This window comes from Opisthocomus hoazin, chromosome 15 (assembly GCF_030867145.1).
Source record: "Opisthocomus hoazin isolate bOpiHoa1 chromosome 15, bOpiHoa1.hap1, whole genome shotgun sequence".
Classification (NCBI taxonomy): Eukaryota; Metazoa; Chordata; class Aves; order Opisthocomiformes; family Opisthocomidae; genus Opisthocomus; species Opisthocomus hoazin.
The window spans coordinates 17,083,694-17,107,687 of record NC_134428.1 but is presented as its reverse complement, the minus strand read 5'-3'; the positions used below and the strand labels follow the sequence as shown (position 1 = coordinate 17,107,687).

Below are 23,994 nucleotides of genomic sequence, written 5' to 3'. Positions count from 1 at the left end.
TCATCCTGGTTTTCTTTGTTCTTTCCCAGGGGAATGTAACTATGGAGGTAGAGTAACAGATGACAAAGACAGGCGTCTGCTCCTGTCGCTTCTTTCCATAGTCTATAGCAAGGATATAGAGCAGGACAAGTATATGCTTACAGCTGGAGATGACTACTACATCCCACAACATGGTCCCTATGAGGTGAGAAGATAACAGATGTAAATTCTTTCTGAGGTACTGGGGAGAAACCTTAGCTAAACTGTACTTTGATATGATGAATACAACAAATGGAAAGAAAAAAACCAAGATAATATCACAAAGCCATGCCAGAATATATCTTATGTATGAAATATGAACCTGGCATTTAATATCTAACACACCCCAATGGAGATGTCTCATCATCCAATATTCTGATGTTTATTGATGCAAAGAGCTGCCCCTGTGCAGGTTTCCAGTATAGTTCTAGAAAGCCAATAGGAGTCAGGCTTCAGGAATTTACAGGGCACTCTGCACCCTCTTGCAAACACGTTTGCCTGGAAAGCAGTGGTCAGGATGAGGAGGTGGAATGACAGGTACATACTCAATTTTCATCCCCTTTTTCCCTTCTAACAACTGCATAGAGATAACGCGTGTGCTCAAATCCCATGTATTTGTGCAGCCTGCAGTTGCAGGGGTGACACCTACAGCATGCTACCCTCTTCTGTGACCCCCACCAGCACTCCTTGTATATTTCTAATGTACATCCCTTTCTCTTGCTTTCTTTTGCTGCTTACATGAGGGTGGTAAGAACAACTCCTCAGTGAGTCTTTGAATCATTCAAAACTTTTATATTTATCTCTGTTGAGTACGTCAATTCCTGGACTCGTTTAACTGGGAACTAACGTGTTTGATTGTAAATGGGAAGGTTCTGTCCAAGTTAGGTTTACTGATCGTTTATGAATATAACATTGCATGATTTTTGGTATCTAAACGTCTCTTTTACAGTCTTATATTGAATATATACAAAGCTTACCAATTACAACACACCCTGAAGTGTTTGGACTTCATGAAAATGCAGACATCACGAAGGATAACCAGGAGACTAACCAGCTTTTCCGTGGAGTGCTCCTGACTTTGCCTAGAGAAGCACAGGGAGGTGGCAAGTCCCCTCAGGTAACTGGGGAAGAAAGATCAACATGCACTCTGGAAAGGTGCCCCTTCCTGTCATGTCCCAGGTCTCAGAGTAATCCAACACCTCTCATCACGACTGTGTCACTGGGAGTAGATGTGAATGTCTCTGTAGAGAAGCAGACAGTTTTGTCATAGAAGAACCTTTAAAGATGGAAGATACCCCGATGACTTTGAATTCAGATAGGTTAATACCACACAACCCCATCTGGTTGAGTAGAACATGCAGTTTGAATAAGAATGTTTCTTTCATATTTAATGTTTTAAAAGAACAGTGAAGTGTTTCAGTCATGAATTGTAGTTAGAGCACAGTTAACAATCACAATTGGTAAAGCACCTCAAATTATGTCCATCTCTAGGCATTTTTAAGTATGACGTTTAATTCCAGTCTACAAATTCCAGTGGTGGAGGTTCATGCACTGGCCTGACTTCCTCCAGCAGTGGTTGTGTGACTATCCCTGCCATTCTCACTAGGGGACAGGCTCCAGAGAGCCAGGAAATTATATCAAGTCATTCAGCCATCAGGCAAACAATATAAGCCCATTAGAGGCAGAAGTTATCTTCCTGGTGAAGTCTGTGCTAGAATGGCACTTCCAGTCTGTTATTACTGATTGAATGCTTGGGTTTTGAGATACGATTTTTTGCTTCCCCTTGGCTGCTTCAGTTTCTACAGTCCCAAACATTTCACTGTGTTTGTGACTTGTGTGGCACAAAGAAGGGGGCAGTTTGGCAGAATGGAATCACTTGGATGTAGACCTCACTGTCATCTGCCCCTCCATGGGACCTGATTGTGAAGAATTTCTGGGAATTTCTTTCCTTCATCCTATCTTGGCAGCTCAGGTTACTCAGGCCAAATCCATGCCCCTTTGAGACATAGATAAATGACCCTTCAAGGCCCTCAGATTTGACATCCTATATTTTATACACAAGTGGATTCTTGAAAAGTGGAATCGATGGAGCCTCATTTCCTGCAGTCTAGTGATTGTAGTCTCTGATGTCTAATATGCTATAAATGAAGCTTCTCTCTGGCTAGGGTATTCATATGGTCACCCCATCATTTTCCCCGTGTTGCATGCTTTGTCTTCTCCTTCATTGTGGCAGTAGTAGGGCTATGCTTGTCGTCTGCCCTGCTGCCTGTTTCCTTACAGGTTGCCTAAAACGTTTTTGCAAATTAAACCAAAATTACTAACAAATTTTAAATTATTGAGAAGGGAAAAGGAGCAAGCAGGCACATGCAGAGACAGACAGACAGGACGATGCACAGAGAGAGTAAAGCATGTAAGCATTATTTAGGAAAATAGACTAGAGTACCTATGTGGTGGCACAGAAAAAAATAAAAGATCTATAGTGTTTTGCGGAATTTATTGAATAGAAATAGGTGAAAAAAAGGGAAATCCCTCATTTACTGCAAACTTGTGATTTCAGGAAACTGTTGAAGATTTGGCACAGGACATCCTATCCAAATTACCAAGTGGCTTTGATATTGAAGAGGTTATGAAGGTATACCCAGTACTTTACGAAGAGTCCATGAATACAGTTCTTAGGCAAGAGCTAATTCGATTTAACAGGTATGGCGGCTCAGTGTTTTGTGTAGCATTACTAATACTGAAATATGCTTGTGTTGATCAGTGCTAGCCACTCAGAAGCCTTAAACAGTTATAAGCCTTTTGCAATACATTGTTCTTACCATGATAGATTCTGCTTTGGATGAACCTCTTAAAAAGACTTGAAAGCTGCTGCTGACAACCTGGATATAGAAATACTACCTATATTCTTGGAGTATGAACTTAAATTTAATGAAATGTTTGTTGTGTTGAGGTAGAGCAGCCTACTTTATTCCTTTTAAGTCATACCCAGGCCCCAATATTCACAGCACACTATGTTAATTAGCGTTACAATCTTTAAAGCTCTTGTCGCTTGATTTCACTTGTCTAGAATGGGAATTTTCACTATTTTTAATTTCTCTGTGTGTGTTTTTTCTTTGATTGTTTTTCCAAAGTTAAGTAAGAGTTTTGATAACTATGGGTGAGATAAGGAATTTCTGACAGGACAATTAGCTTTGTTCGGCCCTTCATTCAAGTTGGACTCAGAGGTCTTTAGCCAGATAGTAAGAAGTAAATAATGAGATGACAATTTCCTTGTTTTATCTGAAGGCTTACTGAAGTTGTTCGGAGCAGCCTCATTAATTTAGGCAGAGCTATTAAAGGCCAAGTGTTGATGTCATCTGAACTTGAAGATGTTTTCAACAGCATGCTAATGGGAAAAGTACCATCAATGTGGGCTGCCAAGTCCTATCCATCATTGAAGCCACTGGGAAGTTACGTGTCTGATCTGCTCTGTCGTTTGGCCTTCTTGCAGGTATGCTGAACTGAGACTGACAGGTCTAAGGACTCGGTAGTTGAAAGCTGAATGGGTAAAATGTGTATCAGTACTGTCCTCGCTCAGCAGTACCCTTACAGCTCCAGACTGTGCGCTACTTACACATACTCATGACCAAATATACCCTGCAGTAACAGCACTGAAATTAGCTGGGCAGTTGCTCAGCAGGGTGAGTTGTGAGTATAATCCTTTGGTGCTAATCCAGTGCTGTATTTGGTAGTTTCCATTTTTCTACTTCTAAAAGATGCATTTTACTTTGCATTGATGTCTTAATGACTTTTCTGCTCAAAGGACACTGAACCATATGTGAGAATGCTTTAGAAATAGTGCATAACAGGCACTATTCAATTTTACATATATGACTGTAAATCTCTTTCAAGTTTAATAAAAAGTGACACCACTACCAGACTCTTTTTGAACAAGCTATTTTATTCTTTACTCACCCGTCGATTATTTCCCTTGCATACTTAGCACTCCCTTTAAATGACTTAAAATTTCAGATTTGCTTTAAATGGCTGAGGTACTGAGATGTAGTGGAACCCCATACAGGGAGTATGGGGTTCCACTACCCCAGGGGAGGAGAAAGCTAGGAAGAAGTGTCTGAAAGATTTGTATAAGCAGCAGAGTTTCCTGTTTGCTGGATCAGAGTACCATATGGGCTTCTTTTGACTCCAGATGGCTTAGAGTAGTGTGGGGACATTCTGCACTTGCCTTGTTTTTCCTACTGCCTTTGTGATACCCAACAAAGATACTGGCTCTAGATCTCTCTGTCTGGCATCTTTGTACTGAAATGACTTTCTCTACTAGGATCTGATGTGTTGGCTGTAGTGAGTGCCCTCACAACGATCATTATACTATGTATGAAAATTTGGCCTTTTTTCATGTTAGGAGATTGGTGTTTACAAGACTATAAAAGACTGTATATTGATAAGTGTCCAAATTCAATCTTTTTTCTTTTTTTGCTGGCTCATATCTAGACTTACCAATATATGCTTATAATACTTTCTGAAATTTCATTCTCAGTAGCACTGAGTTCTGGTCGTTTCAGAATGAGTGATTATTTTTGTTGTCATCATAAATAACTGACTTCTCTAATTTGTTTTCTCTGAAAAATATAGAACTAATGGTAGTATCCAGAGGGTCCCATCGAGGTTTAGATCTCATTGTGCTGTTTGAGTGTATCTGAAAAGACATCCCTTTTCTGGTGAATTGGCACAGTGAAGCCACATGTGTATTTTTTCTTACATTTGTTTTTTCTTTCCATATTCAGGATTGGATCATCAATGGGCCACCCACAGTCTTTTGGCTTTCAGGATTCTTCTTCACTCAGTCTTTTTTGACTGGTGTTCTACAAAACTATGCCAGAAAATACTCCATCCCAATTGACCATATTGGATTTGAATTTGAGGTAAGAAAATGCAGAGGCATTGTGTTTTTCTTGAACATCTTGAAACATGTTCTGGGGCAGCAAGGAATAGAGTTTTGAAATTAAAAGAAATTTTATTTAAAGGAGTAATTTCAGACTCTCACTTATAGGATTTAATATACTCCAGATAAAAATTAAATCAAGCAATGGTATTGGTATATCATTCTAGGTGATGAAACAGGAGTACACGATGGAGAAAATGCCAGAAGATGGGGCTTACGTGAGAGGCCTTTTTTTGGAAGGTGCACGATGGGATAGAGAATCCTTGGTAATTGGAGAACCACTTCCAAAAATCCTCTATGATTCTTTGCCCATAATATGGCTGAAACCTGGAGAAAGTTCCAGATTTCTTCATATGAACATCTATTCATGCCCTGTATACAAGACAAGTGCAAGAAGAGGTGTCTTATCCACTACTGGCCACTCAACCAACTATGTTTTCTCAATTGAACTCCCTTCAGACAAGCCCCAGAAACACTGGATAAATCGAGGTGTGGCAGCACTATGCCAGTTAGACGACTGAGAGTACACAAGTCAAAACACTCACATTTTGTTACTAACAGATATACTTTACTCCCTAATGGCTGAAATTTTTTTTTTTTTGGATCAGGATTTCCTGCTGACTTCAAAGCGGTTCCCAAATGCCTTTTTTTTTAAGCTATTATCAGCCACTAAGCAAGAGTAAGTGAATATAGCACACTACAAACAGAAACTTATTTCAAAGGCCCGGGCTTTGTCTTGCAATAAATCAGAATGAACAGAACTCCCATCAAACTGTGTGCCACCCACATTATTACAAATCTTGTGAAATCCTAATATTACCACCTAGCTGCTACCATAGGGCTTTTTTTTTTTTTAAATGAAATTAGGCCCAAAGAGTTTTGCTGCTGTTTTTAATGGGAATCTAATCCACAACTCACAAATAAGGCTCTGTGGATTTGCCTGTGTCCCAGGAGTATGTAGGGCAAGGAGGGAGGAGATGAGAATAGTCTGTTGTCAACATGTAAAACCAATCCTCAGCTAGAATGAACTGCCAGAGCTATGTTATAAAACTATAGTAACACACACTCCTTGAAGATGTGCCTCAAAATTTCCATGGAAAGCTTCTAGACAATACATGCATTGGGAGGCTGCCATTTCTCAGAGCAGTATGCTTGACTCATAATTTTTAAACTTTTTTTTTATTTCAGTGTTATTACCTACATGTCCCAGGTGTCTGATAAATAGAGCTGTGTACTTTCTCCCACAGTCTCATTTTACTTCCTCGTCTTTCCCTCATGCATGTTGGACTTAAAACCACCTGAAATTTTGTACTTGTTTAAGCCTTTTCATCAGAGAAGCTCAAAGTAGCTTGCAAACATTAATTAAAAATAAAATAGCCTGAACATCTTCAAAGAGCTGTGCAGTCATTAACTAATCCCCACAGCATGCCAAGAAGGTAGGAAAGATGGATCATTAGACTTGTTGTGTACACAGTACAAGAGAAGCACAAAGATCAAGGCAAACATTTAAAAAACCTCACAGCATAAACATCCACTAATTTGGGGTCTTGTTTTTTTTTTCACTGCTCAAATTGCAGCATTTTAATGACTTACTCGAGGCCTCACAAAGTCAGAGATGCAGCTGTAATTCAGCAGTTCCCAGTGTGCTGCTACAATCATTAAGTGATGCTGCTACAGCTCATTAAAACATATGGTTCTTGTCATAGGAATTTGCTGTTATAGGTGAAAGCAATGTTCATTATTGTTTTATTAACCACTGGTTTGTTTTATATAGATATTCATAAAATAGTAACTTTCAAGGACTGTAACATACAGGTAAGCAAGAAGTGTTACAGGTATGTTGTACAGTGCTGCTCTGCACAGAGCTATACATAGGTGATTAGTACGGTATCTTCATGTACCCTGTGTAGCACATTTGGTGCCTCATTACCAGTACAGTATGCAGGCATTTGGTGTGTCATTATTGTTATGTGGTGACAAGGGCAAAGATGTCAGGCCAGGACACTTAATGGAGATTTGTTCTAATAAAGGAGACAGAGGCGTGCAGGTGTTTCAACATCCTGATAGGAAGAAACTACTCTTAACAATTTAGACTAAATGGTATTTGGCACCTATAGCAAAAATAAAATGTGTTTATGAATGTTACAGCACAGTCACCCAAATTGAAAACAATTTTTTTCAGACGAGAATCATGTTTCAGAAGATCTATAAATAAATAAAGGTTAATTAAAATTGGTCCTTTAAAAACATAGACTTCGTAAGAGTAACACAGATACTTTCTACTTTTCGCATCATTAACTGAAATTTAGTACATATTTAAATACCCATTGTGGTAATTACCATATTTTTGGATGGCTGCATCTAATTGTTATGATTATCACATTAACAGTTCAGATCACTAATTAGGTTACTGTGGCATCAGAGATAACAAACCAGTCACGAGCCTCCTCTTACCAGTGCTTTGCATGCAGGCCAAAGAGGCTGGACCTGGCTGTTAGATCCTTCCCCGTGGACTGATCAGCTCAGTCGCTTCTCTTGGAAGGATTTTTCTATTTAGATTTGAGCTTCTGTGTGTAAGTGACTAGTGACAGCTTACCTGTCGCTGCTGAAGGCATGGCTGAAAGAGAACCTGGGGCAACAACAGAGTAACCATTCTCAAAACACTAAAATGAAGTGAAGCTGAAATTTGAGGACTGAGTTTCTCCATCCTTCAGATAACGATAGTCTTGCAAAAAGTCCTCTAAATTAAGCCATTTTAAATTAAAAGCCAGATTCACTAGTATATGCTAGCTAAATTACATTTTATGGAGATAAATTACTTTTAAACTGTTGGAAAATACTGTGGGATAGCTTGCCATGTGGGTTTCTTCTTAACGCCTTTGTTGTGAACAAACACTAATGGATAGTTTATTAAATGACACAGTTATTGTTCTTGTGAATATACAGTGGCTTTGCTACTACACTGTGTGCAATGTCCTTGTTACCGCGTTGATTTTCTAAATGCTTCCTCTGTGTTAATGTTTAGATTTGAGATGAAGGCAACTCTTAAAATGTAATTAAAGATGTATTTAAAGCTTTTGTAGATGTGACCAAAATATATAGATAAGAGAGAAGTCCATAAAAGAGGGTTCATGTATCTGCTGTTGCTGTGCCCCCTTCGCCGGGGATCAGGCATGGCTGAGTTGCTGTAGTGGGTGATTACTGAAGTACGCGATTTCCCGAGCTGCCCTTACTACTAGAGAAAAAGTAATGGAATTTACTGTTGAGGGGTATCTGTCTTGGAGATGTTTTTCCGTGGCTCTTTGAAAAGAGCTTCCCAACCTTATTTCCTGAGCATTGTCTAGACCTTGCTGAAGAACAATAAGCTGGCTAAACTTTAGAATTCACAACCTTTCTCGGCTGAGATGCATTAAAAAAAGAAAAAGGTAACTCAGCTGGTAGCTGGACATGATAAAAATGTGAAAAATTTTTGGACAAATGAAGGACCTTCTAATAGTAGTATTAGAATTCTTGGCCATTTACAGGCTTAGTATTTCCATTTCTTAATTAGAAACTCTCATTAAACAAACCACAGAAAACACCTGTAATTACTGGAAATCTTAGATTCACAACCTTGCTAATAACTCAAAGCAGATGGGAAAAAATGCAGTATACTGACATTATGGAGCAAGAGATATTTTTTTGCTTAGAAATAGCAGAGACAGATTTTCAGCTAGGGATGCTGTAAGACAGATAAGGTTAGTACATTTTCTTAGGAGATGGAAACCTTTCTCTTATCTGTACAAGAATCCATTTCAGAAAGTACTCTCTGTTGATTTTAACACTGTTGGGCTGTTAAAGGGAAAATTACACAATGAAAAAGCAAAAGACAAAGGCCCCAAATTCTTCTACTTACAAGTTCCTAACAGCTAGAATGTTTTGCCTAATAGGATTAGAAAAATGAGTGAAAGGTGCAGGTCCCTCCTCCAATCACCATTCTTGAAAACGAATGTATAGGTGTGATCAAAGAAGTGACCTTTCTGTCCATGCATAAAAGATGGATGGTACTGATATCATTTCTGATGGATACCTAGTGGGGCCCCAAAAGAGTGAGGTCCAGGTTGCCTTATTTTTTCCAGATCTAAGAGGTATTACAAAAACAAGCTTTAGATAACCTAATCCATCTTAACCCATGTCAGTTCTGTGGTACTTCCTTGGGATAGATTGGGTCACTGCTGGAGCTTAACGAGCATTCCCTCTTGACAACACTGAGGGGGTACGTTCAGTAAGCAGGTGCTGAGTCCCTCTTCTTAAATGATAGTGTGCTTTCTAATGTTGGTGTTAAATGTGGTTTCATAAGCACACGGCTTCATAAATTAGAACCTTACTAATGATGGAGTTAGGGACAGAATTTCCAGAGAGGAGGTGTTATTTAGATATTAAAGGCCAGACATCATGTCAACAAATTACTACTGCATTGCCCACGGGTTAGCTTGCAGGAGACTTCATGCAACTGACTCAGGATTTTTATTCCTAAAGAACATAAAATTAATGTAATCTTTTTATTCTAAATTATTCTAAAGCATCTCCTAACTAGTATGATAAATTGGAAAGAGACACTATTTACTGGAAGGGGAGTAAGAGAAAGTTAGGGAAGTACAGGACAGAGGGTACGCTGACTGACTAAATCCAGTGCATTACAGGTGCTGGAGAACTCAGAGGCGTTTTTAGACATCTTTTTGCAAGTAAAATTAATGTGCAAAAATGACACATTGCACCATCGTTGGGGTACTTCTGGACAGAAGTTATATGGTCTTTAGAAATTAATGCAATGAGTACCAGTTGAGATGTCTGCCTAGCTGCTGGACCATGCTGCAGATTAATTTTTTTTTTAATGAAACTCCCTCATAATGGTAGTTTGCCAGTTTGACCTCAAAAAAAAGGGGGGGGGGATGACACACACTATTTGAGGCACATTCTCTTTTCCACGCAGAGTTTAACTTAACCTGTGAAAGCAGGGTTTTACTCTCCAGACGTGACAAAAGAGCTGATCTAATCCTTCCTTTAGCTGAACAGCCCGAGGTTTTAACAACTTTCAGTTTTTGCCTTTTGGTGCTGGAAAATAATGAGGCTGAGACACTAGTTATTAATTTCTCAAACACCTATTTTGAAAAATTAATGGGCATTTAAACCATCTCAGATAATGTGATGCTGTTGCTGCAGTTCAACTTACTGGCTTTTCAGTTAAGCAAGCGGATACTGATTTGAGTTACTCAGGCTACTTGAGCCTTTTTAAAATTGCTTACTTGTATTTCATTTCAGAAATAAACTCAAACTCATATTGTTATTTCAGTTTGGTGTAGATCTGGAATTTTAGGGAAGTTCTTTTGAAATAATCTAAATCTTACGGTATATGCTCAGGAAAGAGTTGTGACTATAATACAGAGAGTAAATTTAGACTCCTCATTTACATAGCTGTTTATTCACCTGGTGAGTCACAGCATCAGTACCTTCATTAGTCACATAAATTTCAACAATTAAAAAGATTCAAATGATAGTTTAATGACAAAGAATGAGCCTAAGCTTTCATTCAAAACTCTTGTCTGCACATTTTGGTTTGGCTCCTTTGACACATCTCTGCGCAGAATGAGGAAGAGACTGTATCTGGCCTTCTTTCAATGAAGGATTAAGCGGTGTGTATAATCATGTTATTTTTTACTGTCTTTATTCCATACCCCTTTTCCTAGACTAAAGGAGTTTTGTTTTGTGTCTTCCTGGCAGCAGTAAATTTGCAAAGCTCCCACTGACAGGCAGAACAATGGCATTTTACAGGTTACTTCCCACATACGGCATTCCCAGGAAATAATTATATGGGAATAGATACCTTTGTGGACTGGAGCCATAAAGGGTAGTGAGAAATTGGGCTAGCCGGTACCTGTCATGCTGACTAGCTCTTCTCATTGTTTCCTTGTACTTTCTCATCCACTTGTATTTTTTTTGTTCACTCTTACAAGTACATTCTTGGGGGACAGTCATTCTGGTCTGCACATGACCAGTTTTTAACTTATTTTTGAGGTAGACAAGAATATTTCTTTGCCATTGTTAGGGCTTGATGAGTTGCAGATCTCAGAAAATGGGATTTCATTGGATTTGCCCACTTGAATAGGAAATAATATACACTGCATTTTTCAAATTTGCTTTTTTGCCACCATTAACTTCTGGCTGGAATAGGTCGCTGCTTATACTGTCTGTCCTTAAAACAGCTGTGGGCTGTGCTTATGTAGTCTTACACTGCAGTGTGGCTCTTGTCCATAGCTTGGTCTTATGGGTACCTCTAGCCTGAAGGACAGAAGGCTCCCCTGACTTTCCTGGAGAGAATTTGTGAACAGCCTGGTAAAGCCAGAGGACTCAAAAGGAGCCAAAACAATTGGTGGCCACTGAGGGGGAAATGCATTTCTTTTCACTTCAGTTCATGAGGAACCTGCGAAACAGAAATACTCCTTGAACTTAAGAGACTGAAGAGATAGTTGTAGATACTTTCCTTTAATGAAGTTCTGTCCATAATGTTAAGAGTTAAAACCTAATACTAAAATAATTGTTGAGAAAGCCAGTGTGCTGATTATGTTGAAAAGCTAACCATGAAAAAACGCCCAGTGAAGACACCCAAAGTATCTCAAGCTTGCTCCACAGTGATACCCTGAAGGGAGAGTTTTCAGTCAGTCCATACATGGGAACCTGAGGAACCCAGCACTGGAATGTTTTACTCGGAGTTGTGCAATGGCATTCCAAACTCTGCATTTCACATCCACACCCTCTCCAAAGGAAGAGGGGAAAAAAAGCTGACATAGAGGCTCGAGGCCACTCCTCTGCAGTTTGCAAAAAGGAAAAACGAGTGGTGGCATTTCTGCTGTCTCTTTGCTACTGTCTTTTTAGAAACAATACTTCACCATGAGGATACTACGAAACTGGAATGTTTCTCCAGGGACAACAGGCAGAGCAGGGACAGGAGAGGAAGAGTGTAGCTGTGGGATGCAGTCACTGTATTCCCACTTGCATTTGGAAGCTCTGGAGGCACTGTGTCTGCTTGATTCTCCTGGACTTTCTTGATCCTTGCTGACCCTTACACAAGGCACTGCCTTGAATCACAATTGAGCATGTATAATCCTCAAACCCCCAGAGACCCCTGCTATAGATTAACAGAGTTTGAAAACCTCCTGTAATTTGTCTTGATGTCAAAGTAATCTTCGTATCCCACCTCACTCCTTTAAAAGTGTTACTTTTATTGATGAGTCAGTAGCTGAAATGTAATAAATACTAGACCAACCTTATCCATCATATGCAATGTATCAGTTAGCTTTTTGGCCTCAGGAAATGTGTGAGCAAGTGACCAAAACATCTTCATTCACAGTTGTGCACGCAAATCAGCTGGATTACAGTCCACATCTTAAATGATGTGCTTACACATCACAGCTTAAATGATGGGTTATGAAACTTCATCATGGGATTTCAAGTATATTGGCTTAGACATCTTCCTTAACTTTTCCTGGTGTCGCAATGTATGGCTATGTTTATGAGCAAGACCCATAGGAGGCAGATGGATCTGGAAAAGAAAATCCCACCAGTTAGGTGCAAACTGAGAAGCCACAAGAAAAAGACATATATACAGACTGGGTTTCACTGAGTTTTAAATAATTTCTACACATTTTGGAGAGAGCAACCATACCATCTCAAACCAGGTTATTAGATTTCTAGGAGGAGCGCTTTCTGAGAAATGCTTAGTGGTGTAACTTTCAGGCTCTAAATGTTCTGTTTATTAAAATCCTGTGTATTTTAGGCTTTAGTAACCTTGTTTTGTAGCTTGATATCAGACTGTAAGGATAAAATAGTTGTTGAAATACTACTGCTGACAATGTTCCAGAACAGTAAGAGCTAGAAATCCCTAAAAACTCATAAGTAAATGCCTTAAAGCAATGCGTGCTTTATTCATACGTAGCTAACAAGTCACAAAATAATCCCAAACCGTATGTATTGAAAGACTGCCTTTTTATTGTCATGATTATATATACCATATTAAAATGCACAATCAATGTCATTGACTCCACAAGCAGAAGGAGCAATATGTGACAGGCTTTTCCTTTGACTGACAAAGTCTTTGTATTTCATAAGACTGTTAGTGGGAGTCATGCAGCTATCATAGAATCATAGGTTGGAAAAGACCTCTAAGATCATCAAATCCAACCATCAACCACCATGCCTACTAAACCATATCCCAAAGTGCCATATCTACACATTTTTTAAACACCTCCAGGGATGGTGACTCAACCACCTCCCTGGGCAGCCTGTTCCAATATCTGACCACTCTTGCAGTAAATAAATTTTTCCTAATATCTAATCTAAACCTCCCCTGATGCAATTTGAGGCCATTGCCTCTCGTCCTATCGCTAGTTACTTGGGAGAAGAGGCCAACACCTGCCTTGATATAACCTCCTTTCAGGTAGCTGTAGAGAGCAATAAGGTTCCCCCCTCTCAGCCTGCTCTTCTCCAGACTAAACAGCCCCAGCTCCCTCAGCCGCTCCTCATAAGACTTGTTCTCTAGACCCCTCACCAGCCTCATTGCCCTTCTCTGGACACACTCCAGCAACTCAACGTCTTTTTTGTAGTGAGGGGCCCAAAACTAAACACAGTACTCGAGGTGCGGCCTCACCAGTGCTGAGTACAGGGGCATGATCACCTCCCTACTCCTGCTGGCCACACTATTCCTGATCCAAGCCAGGATGCCACTGGCCTTCTTGGCCACCTGGGCACACTGTTGGCTCATGTTCAGCCGGCTGTCGACCAGCACCTCCAGGTCCTTTTCTGCCAGGCAGCTTTCCAGCCACTCCTCCCCAAGCCTGTGGCGTTGCATGGGGTGGTTGTGACCCAAGTGTAGGACCTGGCATTTGGCCTTGTTGAAACTCATACAGTTGGCCTTGGCCCATCGATCCAGCCTGTCCAGATTCATCTGCGGAACCTTCCTACCCTCGAGCAGATCGACACTCCTACCCAACTTGGTGTCAACTGCAAACTTACTGAGGGAGCACTCAATCCCCTCATCCAGATCTTTGATAAAGATGTTAAACAAGACTGGACCCAAACCTGAGTCCTGGGGAACACTACTCGTGACCAGCTGCCAGCTGGATTTAACTCCATTCACCACCGCGCTCTGCGCTCGGCCATTCAGTCAGTTCTTTATCCAGCACAGAGTACACCCATCCAAACCATGGGCAGCTGGTTTCTCCAGGAGGATGCTGTGGGAAACAGTGTCAGAGGCCTTACTAAAGTCCAGGCAGACAACATCCACAGCCTATATCCCTCCCTAAGTGATTGAAGGTGTTAGCAGTCAGATGTTATTGTTGCTGAGGCTGTCATCCTGTAAGATAGCTGTTTAGGTGCAAATAGTAGTAAAACCACTGACTAAAGCAGCAATAGAGATTTCTAGAATCTGAAAAATTACAATCATCGAGTTTGTGTGAGAGAGCTGATCTAGGACTGATCCTCTGGGATTCTGCAGCCATTGCAGAGCAGACGTTTTAAGCCCATGTCTAGGACCATTGCTTGCCAGATGTGCATTGTTGTTCTGTATACTGGAGAAAAAGAAAAAGCTATACGTGAAACGGATGCTAACAGTGACCATATTCTAGGCAAGCATCTGATGAAGATACGATTTAATTTTGACCATGACTGCCTTGATAAGGAAACTACAGATGAGAAAACGTAAACTAATAACAGGAGTAGAGAGGAAGTCTCTATGGGAGACAGCACAAAGTACTAGAGACAGAAGTGACTTGGCAGTGAGGAAACTATATTGAATGATGCAATAGAAGACATTGCTGCAACTGCCAACATTTCAGTAATCTTGGATGTGTTTTTCTCTACGAACAGGGGAAAAGAAGCAGCAGCATAGGTAGGTGGTTTTTGTAAGACCTGATTTATGACCAGAAGAACAGTTACCAGTAATGTAGGCTATGAAAATTATTGTATCTATGGCAGATGTAATGAAGTATTTTTATTCTCTCATTCTCTTTTATTATGTGGAAAGATTAACAGATTTTATTCCATTACTGTCTTTTTCTACATAGCATGATTCATTCCACCATCAAGACTGCCTAAATATTCACAGGCCTTGGGAGTTTAGCTCATGCAACTCCATTTAGGCTTTGACTCCTTATTTTGAGAAGAAATTAGCCAATTTACAGTGAAATAAGATGGAGAACATTCCAATATACATTTGCCTTATTTGGCTCTGATTTAGCATAGCATTTAAATACCAGCTTATCTAAAAATGCAGTGCAATGACAGTGCTGTGAACTTACGGTGTTGCTGTTCAGTGAGAGCTAAGTGGGCCTAGCTGAAGACTTTGTGACTACATTTATACTCACAGGTCTCGGGTAGGGGATGTTATAGTGAAGTCCAATTTCTATTCTTGCCTCACATTCTTCTATACACTCCTTAATCAACTTTGGATCTGTTACCTAAGATCATACAAAAAAATGTTTTGTACAAGTACAGCAATTAGGAATTGGAAGACCATGCGTAAATGATGCACAGCCACATGACTTTCTTTAGCTTTTTTTGGCAATCCCAAGGAGACAATGATTGTATTTTTCACATCCATAAAAGATAACATTAGTATTTGCCTTGACTCAGTGGTTCTGGGCTTGATGGTGCTGGATATTAAGGCTCAGAGGCTGTCACGACTGAGGCTACAGGGAGAGGTTTTTACCCAAACATGGTATTTTCTCTATAAAAAGACAATACAAATGTAAACTACTAATACATCCATGAAAAAACCACACTCACCCATTCATCACTCTGCAAGGTAGCTAGAGGAGAAAGAGAAGAGACTCCTTGGTCTACGTTCTGTTATCATCCTATCCAGAAACTCCCTTTGAAGTCAGAAATGTGGTGTAAACTGTGACTTAAATTATTGTTTTTGATTTTGTATTACCTCTATTTAGTCCCAGACCAAAATGGGATATAAATAAGTATTGTGATCTTGAATTACAGAAGGGCCTTTGATAACCATGGAGTCTGCACCACCCCTTTCAAAAGGGGTTTGAAATCTCTTCCTTGAGACAAAAATTAGAGTGCTTCTTTTAAAAGAAGTGCCAATAATTCTTACTTTGAAAAGAAGACAGAGAATTATAAGAAGCTACTGAGCTCTTTTCCATTGCATGGGTAATGATACACTTAGCTAGCTTTTTAACAGATAAAAAGCCGCTTCAATTACATAGGCAGTATCTTTGGAATTTATTTTTTTCTTGGCATTTTTTTAGTGAAAGCTCTAGAGCTTTTAGACTTCTACAGTAGTTAATGAAGAGCTGAAATGGTTTCAGTTTTCTTATTACTATTTCAAGGGTGCAATTTAAACTATAACCCAAATACACCAGCATTTAAGGTGAATGAAATTTTGGGAAATCAACTCTTATATTTTAGTATCCAATCACCAAGACAGTGCAAAGAGCAAGAGGAGAATCATTCAGAAATTCAAAACTGTAAGGACATCCACTTACGTTTTTGTTTTTTCGGAATAATGTTTTGGCTTCATTTTTAATGTACTCTTTCTCTTTAGTAGTTTCTTCTATCTGTCCTGATGCCGATTGCCATTTTTTGGCTATCCGGAATATCTTGCGGTAAAGGCCAAGAACTTCTTGTCGAGTAACTGGCGTCATCTAAAAAAACAACACAAAAACCCAAACGTATGCATGAACATTGGAGTTCCTAAAGGCCAGCAAGCAGTACAGTTTTTCACGCAATTGAATTAGTTTAAAAATATTTCCACCATGTAAAGATATGCTGAGCTATATGAAAAGAACTGAAATAGCTGTAAACAATAATTAGCTGTTGAAAGCTGAAGACCCAGTCCAGCAAAGTATTTAAACTGATACTTAAATCCATCTCCATTCAAACTTGCTCAAAGTTAAGCATTTGCTTTAGTGATTTGCTAAATCAGAAGCCTGGTACAAGAATGCCCGGGTTGTGTTTCACTGCTGTTTTGCAACAGACGTTGGGCAAGTCACCGAAACACTGAGCATCCCCCTTCCTGTGAAACTGTCATACCAATGCTGGCCCCATCTTTGCAAAGCATCTTGAAATCTGTGAATAAAATACATGATAAAGACACCACGATATTGCTGAAAACCAGTACAGGTTTCGGAGGCTGAGCAGCTTATTTGTGATACCACGACCATATGTAGTAATGATTCAGCTGGGGTTTGATGTGATGAAAAGGTGATGAAAGCTATTTTATCTAAGCAGTGCAGCAGAGGCAGACTAACTGTGGATTTAGGAGAGTCCTGAATGTCTTGATTTTCAGAGCGCTGTGTACCTGCTGAGCCCACTGAATCAGCCTCCAGGTGTGATAAGAATCTTTGTCAGAAATCATGAATGAAATCCTATTCTTATTCTATATAAATGAGTATTTCATCATGCAAGTGGTGCCACCATTTCATCCCAGACCACAACTATCCCCAAGACAAATTCACTGCTGGAATAACAGCACTTTTAACATGGGTTAGATTCACAGAAACAATGACTTCTGCATTAGGGACACTGCAACCGTGGAAGGTACTTTACTGTCGAAAAGGAAGATGCAGGAGCACTGCAAAACAAGTGTATGGATGCAATGAGGAACAAGTGTCAGGGGCAGGCCATTATCTGACTGTCTTGGGATCCATGTGCCAGCCTGGAGCTCTAGCTACTGGGGCTGAATCTGCCCTGACCTCAGACCTGCACGCTGGGCATAGCTGGTCCGGAGGACAGTGTGGAGCAGGGTCATTTGGGCAGCCTGAACTGCGCTCCGGAGGGAGGGCTCTCCCTCGGGGAGCAGGAAAAGCTGCTTCCCAGTGCACGCTCCCGAGCTGCTGCAGAAAGGTTGGCAGTGTGGCTGTCGCTCATCTCCTTGCGGTCTGCGACAATCCCTGTTATCGCGGGTAGCAGAAGAGGGTTTTGAACCAAATGCTTCCCAGGCCATACAGTTCTCACGTGGCTGCCTCCACCACAGCAGCTGACAGCCACTCGTAGTTCAGACAGTCACCATCTTTTCCTCACCAAATTCAGAATTACAGACGCTAACCTGAACACAGGATTTGGCGCTTAGCTCTTTTTTTTTTCTAAAAACCCCCAAACTATTAAATCCTAGCCTTTTTTAACTGTTGCTTATGATCTAAAGACATTTTGAACTCTGTTAGAGATCTTATGAAGTACAGACATAAAACTGTTTGATTCTGAAGAGAGAACATTTTTTTTTTGCTATTTGTATTGCAAAATGTTTAACCAAGCATCTATTTTCTCCCTCAGATATAAAAAAAATTCTTCCTACCCAATTGAAAGTACTTCTAGTAAATGTTTATGGTATTTCTAGGAAATAAATATCCACAATAAAATAGCTAGGTAGTCCCAGCTCGTCAAACACTTTGGAATAAATGCTTCGCTTTATCCACTCTACAGCTCCATTTCAGGCAATAAAATCAGTCATACACAAAGCTACGCATGTACATGTACCTGAAAAATCATTCCTTCCCTCCGTCAAGTGCGTATTTTGTACAGAAAATAAACAGTTCAATTACGAGGGCTGACATAGCACAAGCCGAGTCCCAAATCATGTCCTCACCCTAGAGCCCCTCCTGTCCTCACCCCTCTGCTTTTATTTGAAGGTGTCACCTCCAGTGGAGCTGGTAATACTCTTTGTTCCCCGCTGACAGCTAATAAAAGGTAGTACTGCACTAGAAACTTTCAACTTAGGTTTTCATGTAATCCATAAAGAAAATAAGAGGAATAATGTCAGGAGAAAAAATGTTAAAATACAGGTTTAAATTCTGATCTACGCATCGGATGATTTCCAAGGCCACAGCTTGGGACAGTGCATGCCCTTTGCTTGCTCAGAGCTATAATCACACCTGTTGCTTTTGGATCTTAAACATAACAAGAATCTGTTTATAAAGATTTTGTTTAAAAGTTTAGAACCAACAATTTTTTTTCCCCCACTAGTTGCTTCCACTCCCCCACCTAGAACTTATTTTTTCTTTCTTATTTGTCGGTGTTGGAATTGGTACAGAACTGTGTAGTCCCTCATCTAGGCATGGGCTGCACTTTTGTATTATTGTTCTCCTTCCCACGTATGCTAGATGATGTAAAAGACATTAAGCAGCTTTTCATATATACTCAGCTGCTCCCGTGGCTCATTTAGTCAACAATTTCTAACATTACGGACCTGCTCATAAATCATTTCTGCAAAGATACATAAAGGAAGGTGTGAGGAGCCCTTCGCAGATAGACGACCCCTGTCTATCATGGGAAAGGATGAGAGCAAATAGGACAAAATTCAGAGCCTGGGTCAGATTCTGATCTGAGTGGGAGTGTAAACAGGGAATAACTCCACCGAGAACAAAATTACTTCCAACTTAAAATGTTGTAAATGAGATTGCAATTTTTTTCTTTGGTATAAACAGAGCCCACACTGACAGAAATGTAAGTGACGGTACAAGTCATGTATCAGGTGCAATTTCGTCAAGTGACACTACTTGTATTACTTTTGTGGGTGTGCAAAATGATTCTGAGTGGAACAGAAAGGAAGATAAGGGAGGCTTTCATGTCCTTGTAGTTACTCATCTTGCGGCTTACATCTTTGGCATTTAAATCATAATTATATTTCACATCTCTGGAATGCTAAGTGGATGTTACACCACTTTCCCACTAACACTCATCTTGTGGTAGTCACACCCATTGTTTAACTTCTGCCACCCTTCACTTCCTTGCAGAATGCAGCCCGCAGAGGTTAACCACAGGCATTTTTGTCAAAAAGTACAGGGCTATTGTATTAGCTGAGCAAATTTCAGGTGTTTACTGCAACAGAGCAAACTGGGAGAGGTCAAAGGTAGGTCTGTATGCAGAAACGTATCAATGGGAAAAGTGGTGGGCTGCAGGCTGGTTTTGAGCTGATTGTTAGAATTAAACCTTTGGAGGGAAGCAAAGTGTTGCCTTCCAAATAAGCATTTGCTGGATGCTGTGGCAGAGTTCTGACAATGCAGGGTTGTATCGTCGTTTTGATCTACAAGCAAACCCCTGTTATCAACATGCAGATCGAGCACATGAAATATCCCATTGTATCCAAACTTGCAAGGGAGGCTTGAGCAGTTAATGAGTTACTGCATGATGAAGATGCAAACTTTTTTCATTGTAAATTAAAACAAAAAATCCTTTAGACTATAAAATGTAATAAAAGTTTTGGTTTCAGGAAACACATACACATTCCTTTGGATTTTTAGATGGTTGACCCAAAAGTTCAATAAACTGAATAATCAGTGAAACACCAGTCTTCTTTTGCTATCGGCAGGTTTGTTTAGAATTTAAATTAAAAGTTAATATAAAAATAAGGAAACAAATCTGTCAGCTGCACTGTAAAGTGACCCCAGTAGTGCACTGTCAAAGCAAAGCTGGGCCAGAAGGATACGCTGCACAGAGACTGACTACTTGTATACAAGCAGCTAAGTTACAGCTGCTTCCCAGCGAGGGATGCTTGGCTGAGAACATGTGTCCAGCACTCTCCTCCTATCTGCACAGCTCTTTCACTGAAGTTGTAAGTTTATTTTATTTCATCCTTTCAAGCATCAGCTACTCACTTGAAACGTAAAATCTGCCAGCAGCGAGTACGTAGAGGATTTTAGGAAACAAAAGGTGAAAATAATAGCCCGTGGGGAAAAAAAGGATATTTTAAAACAATAGATCTCTTCTTTTACATCTCAGCTAACCAGGGCACACATTAGTAACACACATTTACCGCTGACGCTGAAACCATATTTGCTCAGGGGAGAAGATAATGGGGAACAGAACTCTGTGGGAAGTAATTTGAAAAAGCGTCTTTGAACTTCTCAGATGTAAAATTTTTATTTAGGAGCAATACAACTTCTATTTGACAGCTGGTTTGCTACTGGCAAGGAGTCCTAAAGACACAATGACAAACTGCTGGGCTGATTGCCTTCTGAATCAAGCTATGGTCACATTTCTGTTATGGAAATAAATTATATAATTCAAAAGCACAATGTATCAACATTATAGTATAGAGCATCATCAGCTACAGCCTGTATGACAATCTATACCTCATATTTTCAGATGCACTCTTTGGCTAATGTTTATTTAGAGATGCAAAAAAATGCACATACTGGCTTTTTTTTTTTAGAGCTAAATTATACTACTTAGCTAAAGAGTGACCTGCAGTCTCTCTCCTGCTGCTAATGCCACAGATAATCAATCATTTCTTTCACAGCTATCCACAGCAACTAGAGGTCAGTAATCCATATTCATGTTTCGTTCAAGTCTGCCAAAATGAGTCTGCGGTTCTTAAGGCAGCAATCAATTTGGTCTGCTGCTTCCTGGAGGGACAACAACTGAAACAGTGAGTCCCTGTGGCACAGGGAGAAGAGAAGGGATCACAGATTCCTGTGATAGCTGGGCAGGTCATGTGCCTTCCAGTCACATTAAATTTCAAAATCCAGTTTCCACAAAAGTAATGCTACCTTATTTTACTCAAATCAACGACTTATGGCCTGTGACAGTTAGTGCCCTGCAAATATCGACCACACGTGGCTGCAGTATGTACCCAGCAAAGTGAAAACTTCATTTTCATTCTTGATTGAACATTCGTTATTTTTTTTAAAGATTCGGCCAAAACCAAATCATAGCAAAACTTCAATCACAGCTAAAATATTCCATCTCCACATGGTGCAAAACAAACTAAAATGAAAGATAGTATCCTTCCATGATGATGTTACATCCTCATTTCTACCAGTGACGCAAGCCTGTAAATTTCAAGACATTTTCATCAAGGATTAATTTAACTCCAAGTATTTCTCACTGTTTCCATCTACAAGCTGCAATCATAAATCTATGCAGATCTGGTGAAAAAGAACCAGGTTACTGTATCAAGTTATCCAGTAACGGTATCTGAAAGCAAGGTGACTTTCACATGGTTTTAGATTTTCTCATGCCGGTATCTTTCTGCTGGCAAATTCAAGTGATCTGAAACCCTGATTGACACCTCTGAACCAGCCTCTCTAAGTCTTTAGACTTACACTGTTCATCAGCCAGGATGAAAACTCTGCCATTCTATTTGTGCCTCAGATTTCTGACTGAACTTGGATCTCTTTTAATGTCTCTCTTACATATGGAGCAGTCTTCTGATTAGAAAAAGGAAACCGCGCAGAGAGAATATAATTAAATAGTAAAAACGAGGAGTTGGAATTTATCACTGATTTTCCTGTGTAATTTCAAGTAAGTGAAATTGCAGAAACATAGGATTCTACAACATTATCTTCATTTGAATAAATGAAACTGGAAATCTTAACTAGTCCCTTTTGATCAAAAAGTTTTCATTTTCTTAGCCTGAGGTGGTCAAGGCATTACCTGGTTTTAGTAGGACATAGAGACTCTTGGTCTGGGAGTGCCTCCTGTGCCACAGTAGCCCCAGGAAGAACAGAAATGCTGACTTCGACTGTGGAGAGGGGGAGGGGAAGCAAAAAAAAATGCTTTACATATTTCTTAGGTTTCTTCTGAAAAGCACAGAGCATCCAGGTAAACTCTAAAGCAATATGAACTTCTCTGGTCTTGTGCAACGCTGTCACTCATGTTTTCATATATTTAGAACCATTTTCTCCTCCTTTCTGTTTAGTTTTCTATTAGTTACAAACGGAGAAAGAGGTTTTAATGCAGTGCAACAAATTTAGCAGAGAAAATGAAGCCCCAGCTATCTTTGGATGGCCTTACTTATATAATATAGAAGCATACAGAAATATAACAACACGGACACAAAACCCAGTACGTATTTATGCACCTTATTCATACATTGGCTTCGAGCCAAATGCAACTGAATGCATGAATAGAAATATTTCCTAGCATTGGAAATGCTCCCAAACTCAAGAACAGAAATAAATATTAATGCTAGCAGAGAAACAATCCTCCATACCCCCTTTCTTACTTCATTGTGTGGGTCATTTAATAAAACTCCTTTCACAAACCCTCTGCTTCAGTTTCCAAACCCTTTGGTCCCAGGACATTGATAGATACGATTTTTAGTCACTATTTGAGAGCTATAGCTAGGCATATATTGAAAAAAATTAGTTTTTTGGAAATAAAGTGTGTGAATCCCATTCAAATTTGGGAGTTTTGGAACAAAGCCTCACGCAGTACTTGCACTAGGCTCTCCTGAATGGCATAGGGGTCAGTTTTGGGGGCTTCATGCCTCACAGACAGCACAAGGCAGAGGAGCACAGGGCCGGGGGAAGTCCCGCTCCAGCTGTCCCAGAACCTTCTCTCGGTTCCTGTGGGGAGAGGTCCCTTAGGCCCAGTGGTGACGGGATGGAGGGACACCTCCGTGACATGAGCAGCAGCGACTGCAGGCCCAGGTGAGAGGCTCGGGGCGGACCATGCACAAGGCGCTGGGCCGTCCCACAGCCATGCCTGCAGGCACGGGGCCTGGCCAGGCAGCAAGGCCACCACGTTCCTCGCTCGGGGTCAGGCCTGCCGTGGCAAAGGCCTCGGCCACGCAGCACAGGGCGGGCAGCGGCACTGTGGGTGAGGGCAGGCCGGCCGTGGGGCCTGGCAGCGCCCCGCACCCTGTCACCGCAGGGCTGGTGTCGGTGCTAAGATGGCGCTTCCCCGCCCCCCGCCATTGCCCGGAGCCGTCCGGCCGTCGGGGGGCGTTGCAGCCGCGGGCGCCCTTCTGCCCCCTGGCGGCCGGGGCGGCACTGCCCCCGCAGCCGGGCGGAACCAACGCGCGAAGCGGAGGGGGTTGGCCAAGCCCCCGACCTCCAGCCTCTCCCCTCCCCGCCGTCTTCCCCGCGTGGCGGCTCGCCCGCCCTCTACTCCCCGCTTTACCTTCGGGAAGAAGCGCGCCGAGGCCCCGCTCCCCGCCTTCCTGCATCGGTTCCGCCCCGCTAAGCCCCGTCCCCCCGCTTCGGTGGGCGAGGGAGGCGACGGCCCTTTGCCCTCCCTGCCCTCACCGTGCGTGCGGCGTCGGGCACGCC

General features: G+C 40.9%; 2 protein-coding genes across 4 annotated transcripts in view; one reads left to right on the top strand and one right to left on the bottom strand.

Moving 5' to 3' along the window:
- The window catches only part of DNAH3 (dynein axonemal heavy chain 3), an 86,602-nt gene extending 78,524 nt beyond the window's left edge, over positions 1-8,078 (top strand). Inside the window, exons 58-63 of the mRNA XM_075436173.1 lie at positions 30-184; positions 968-1,135; positions 2,576-2,718; positions 3,304-3,508; positions 4,800-4,937; positions 5,125-8,078. Coding sequence (XP_075292288.1) covers positions 30-184; positions 968-1,135; positions 2,576-2,718; positions 3,304-3,508; positions 4,800-4,937; positions 5,125-5,478 — 1,163 coding nt within the window. The 3' untranslated portion in view covers positions 5,479-8,078. The remainder of the gene's footprint in view (positions 1-29; positions 185-967; positions 1,136-2,575; positions 2,719-3,303; positions 3,509-4,799; positions 4,938-5,124) is intronic.
- On the bottom strand, positions 1,243-23,973 carry LYRM1 (LYR motif containing 1). 3 transcript variants are annotated; one of them, XR_012765583.1, is made up of 6 exons: positions 23,846-23,971; positions 22,376-22,463; positions 16,489-16,647; positions 15,355-15,447; positions 12,261-12,536; positions 1,243-1,259 (listed from the first exon to the last, which is right to left on the bottom strand). XR_012765583.1 is itself a non-coding variant. In XM_075436177.1 (5 exons), exons 3-5 carry the CDS (start codon positions 16,645-16,647, stop codon positions 12,420-12,422), a joined length of 369 nt encoding a protein of 122 aa, XP_075292292.1. In that variant the 5' UTR covers positions 22,376-22,463; positions 23,846-23,971; the 3' UTR covers positions 12,197-12,419. The 3 variants fall into 3 exon arrangements, 2 of the variants coding, with proteins under 2 accessions (XP_075292292.1, XP_075292293.1); XM_075436177.1 differs by lacking the exon at positions 1,243-1,259 and having other exon boundaries at positions 12,197-12,536; XM_075436178.1 differs by lacking the exons at positions 1,243-1,259; positions 22,376-22,463 and having other exon boundaries at positions 12,197-12,536; positions 23,846-23,973.
- Between the last annotated feature and the right edge of the window lie 21 nt (positions 23,974-23,994).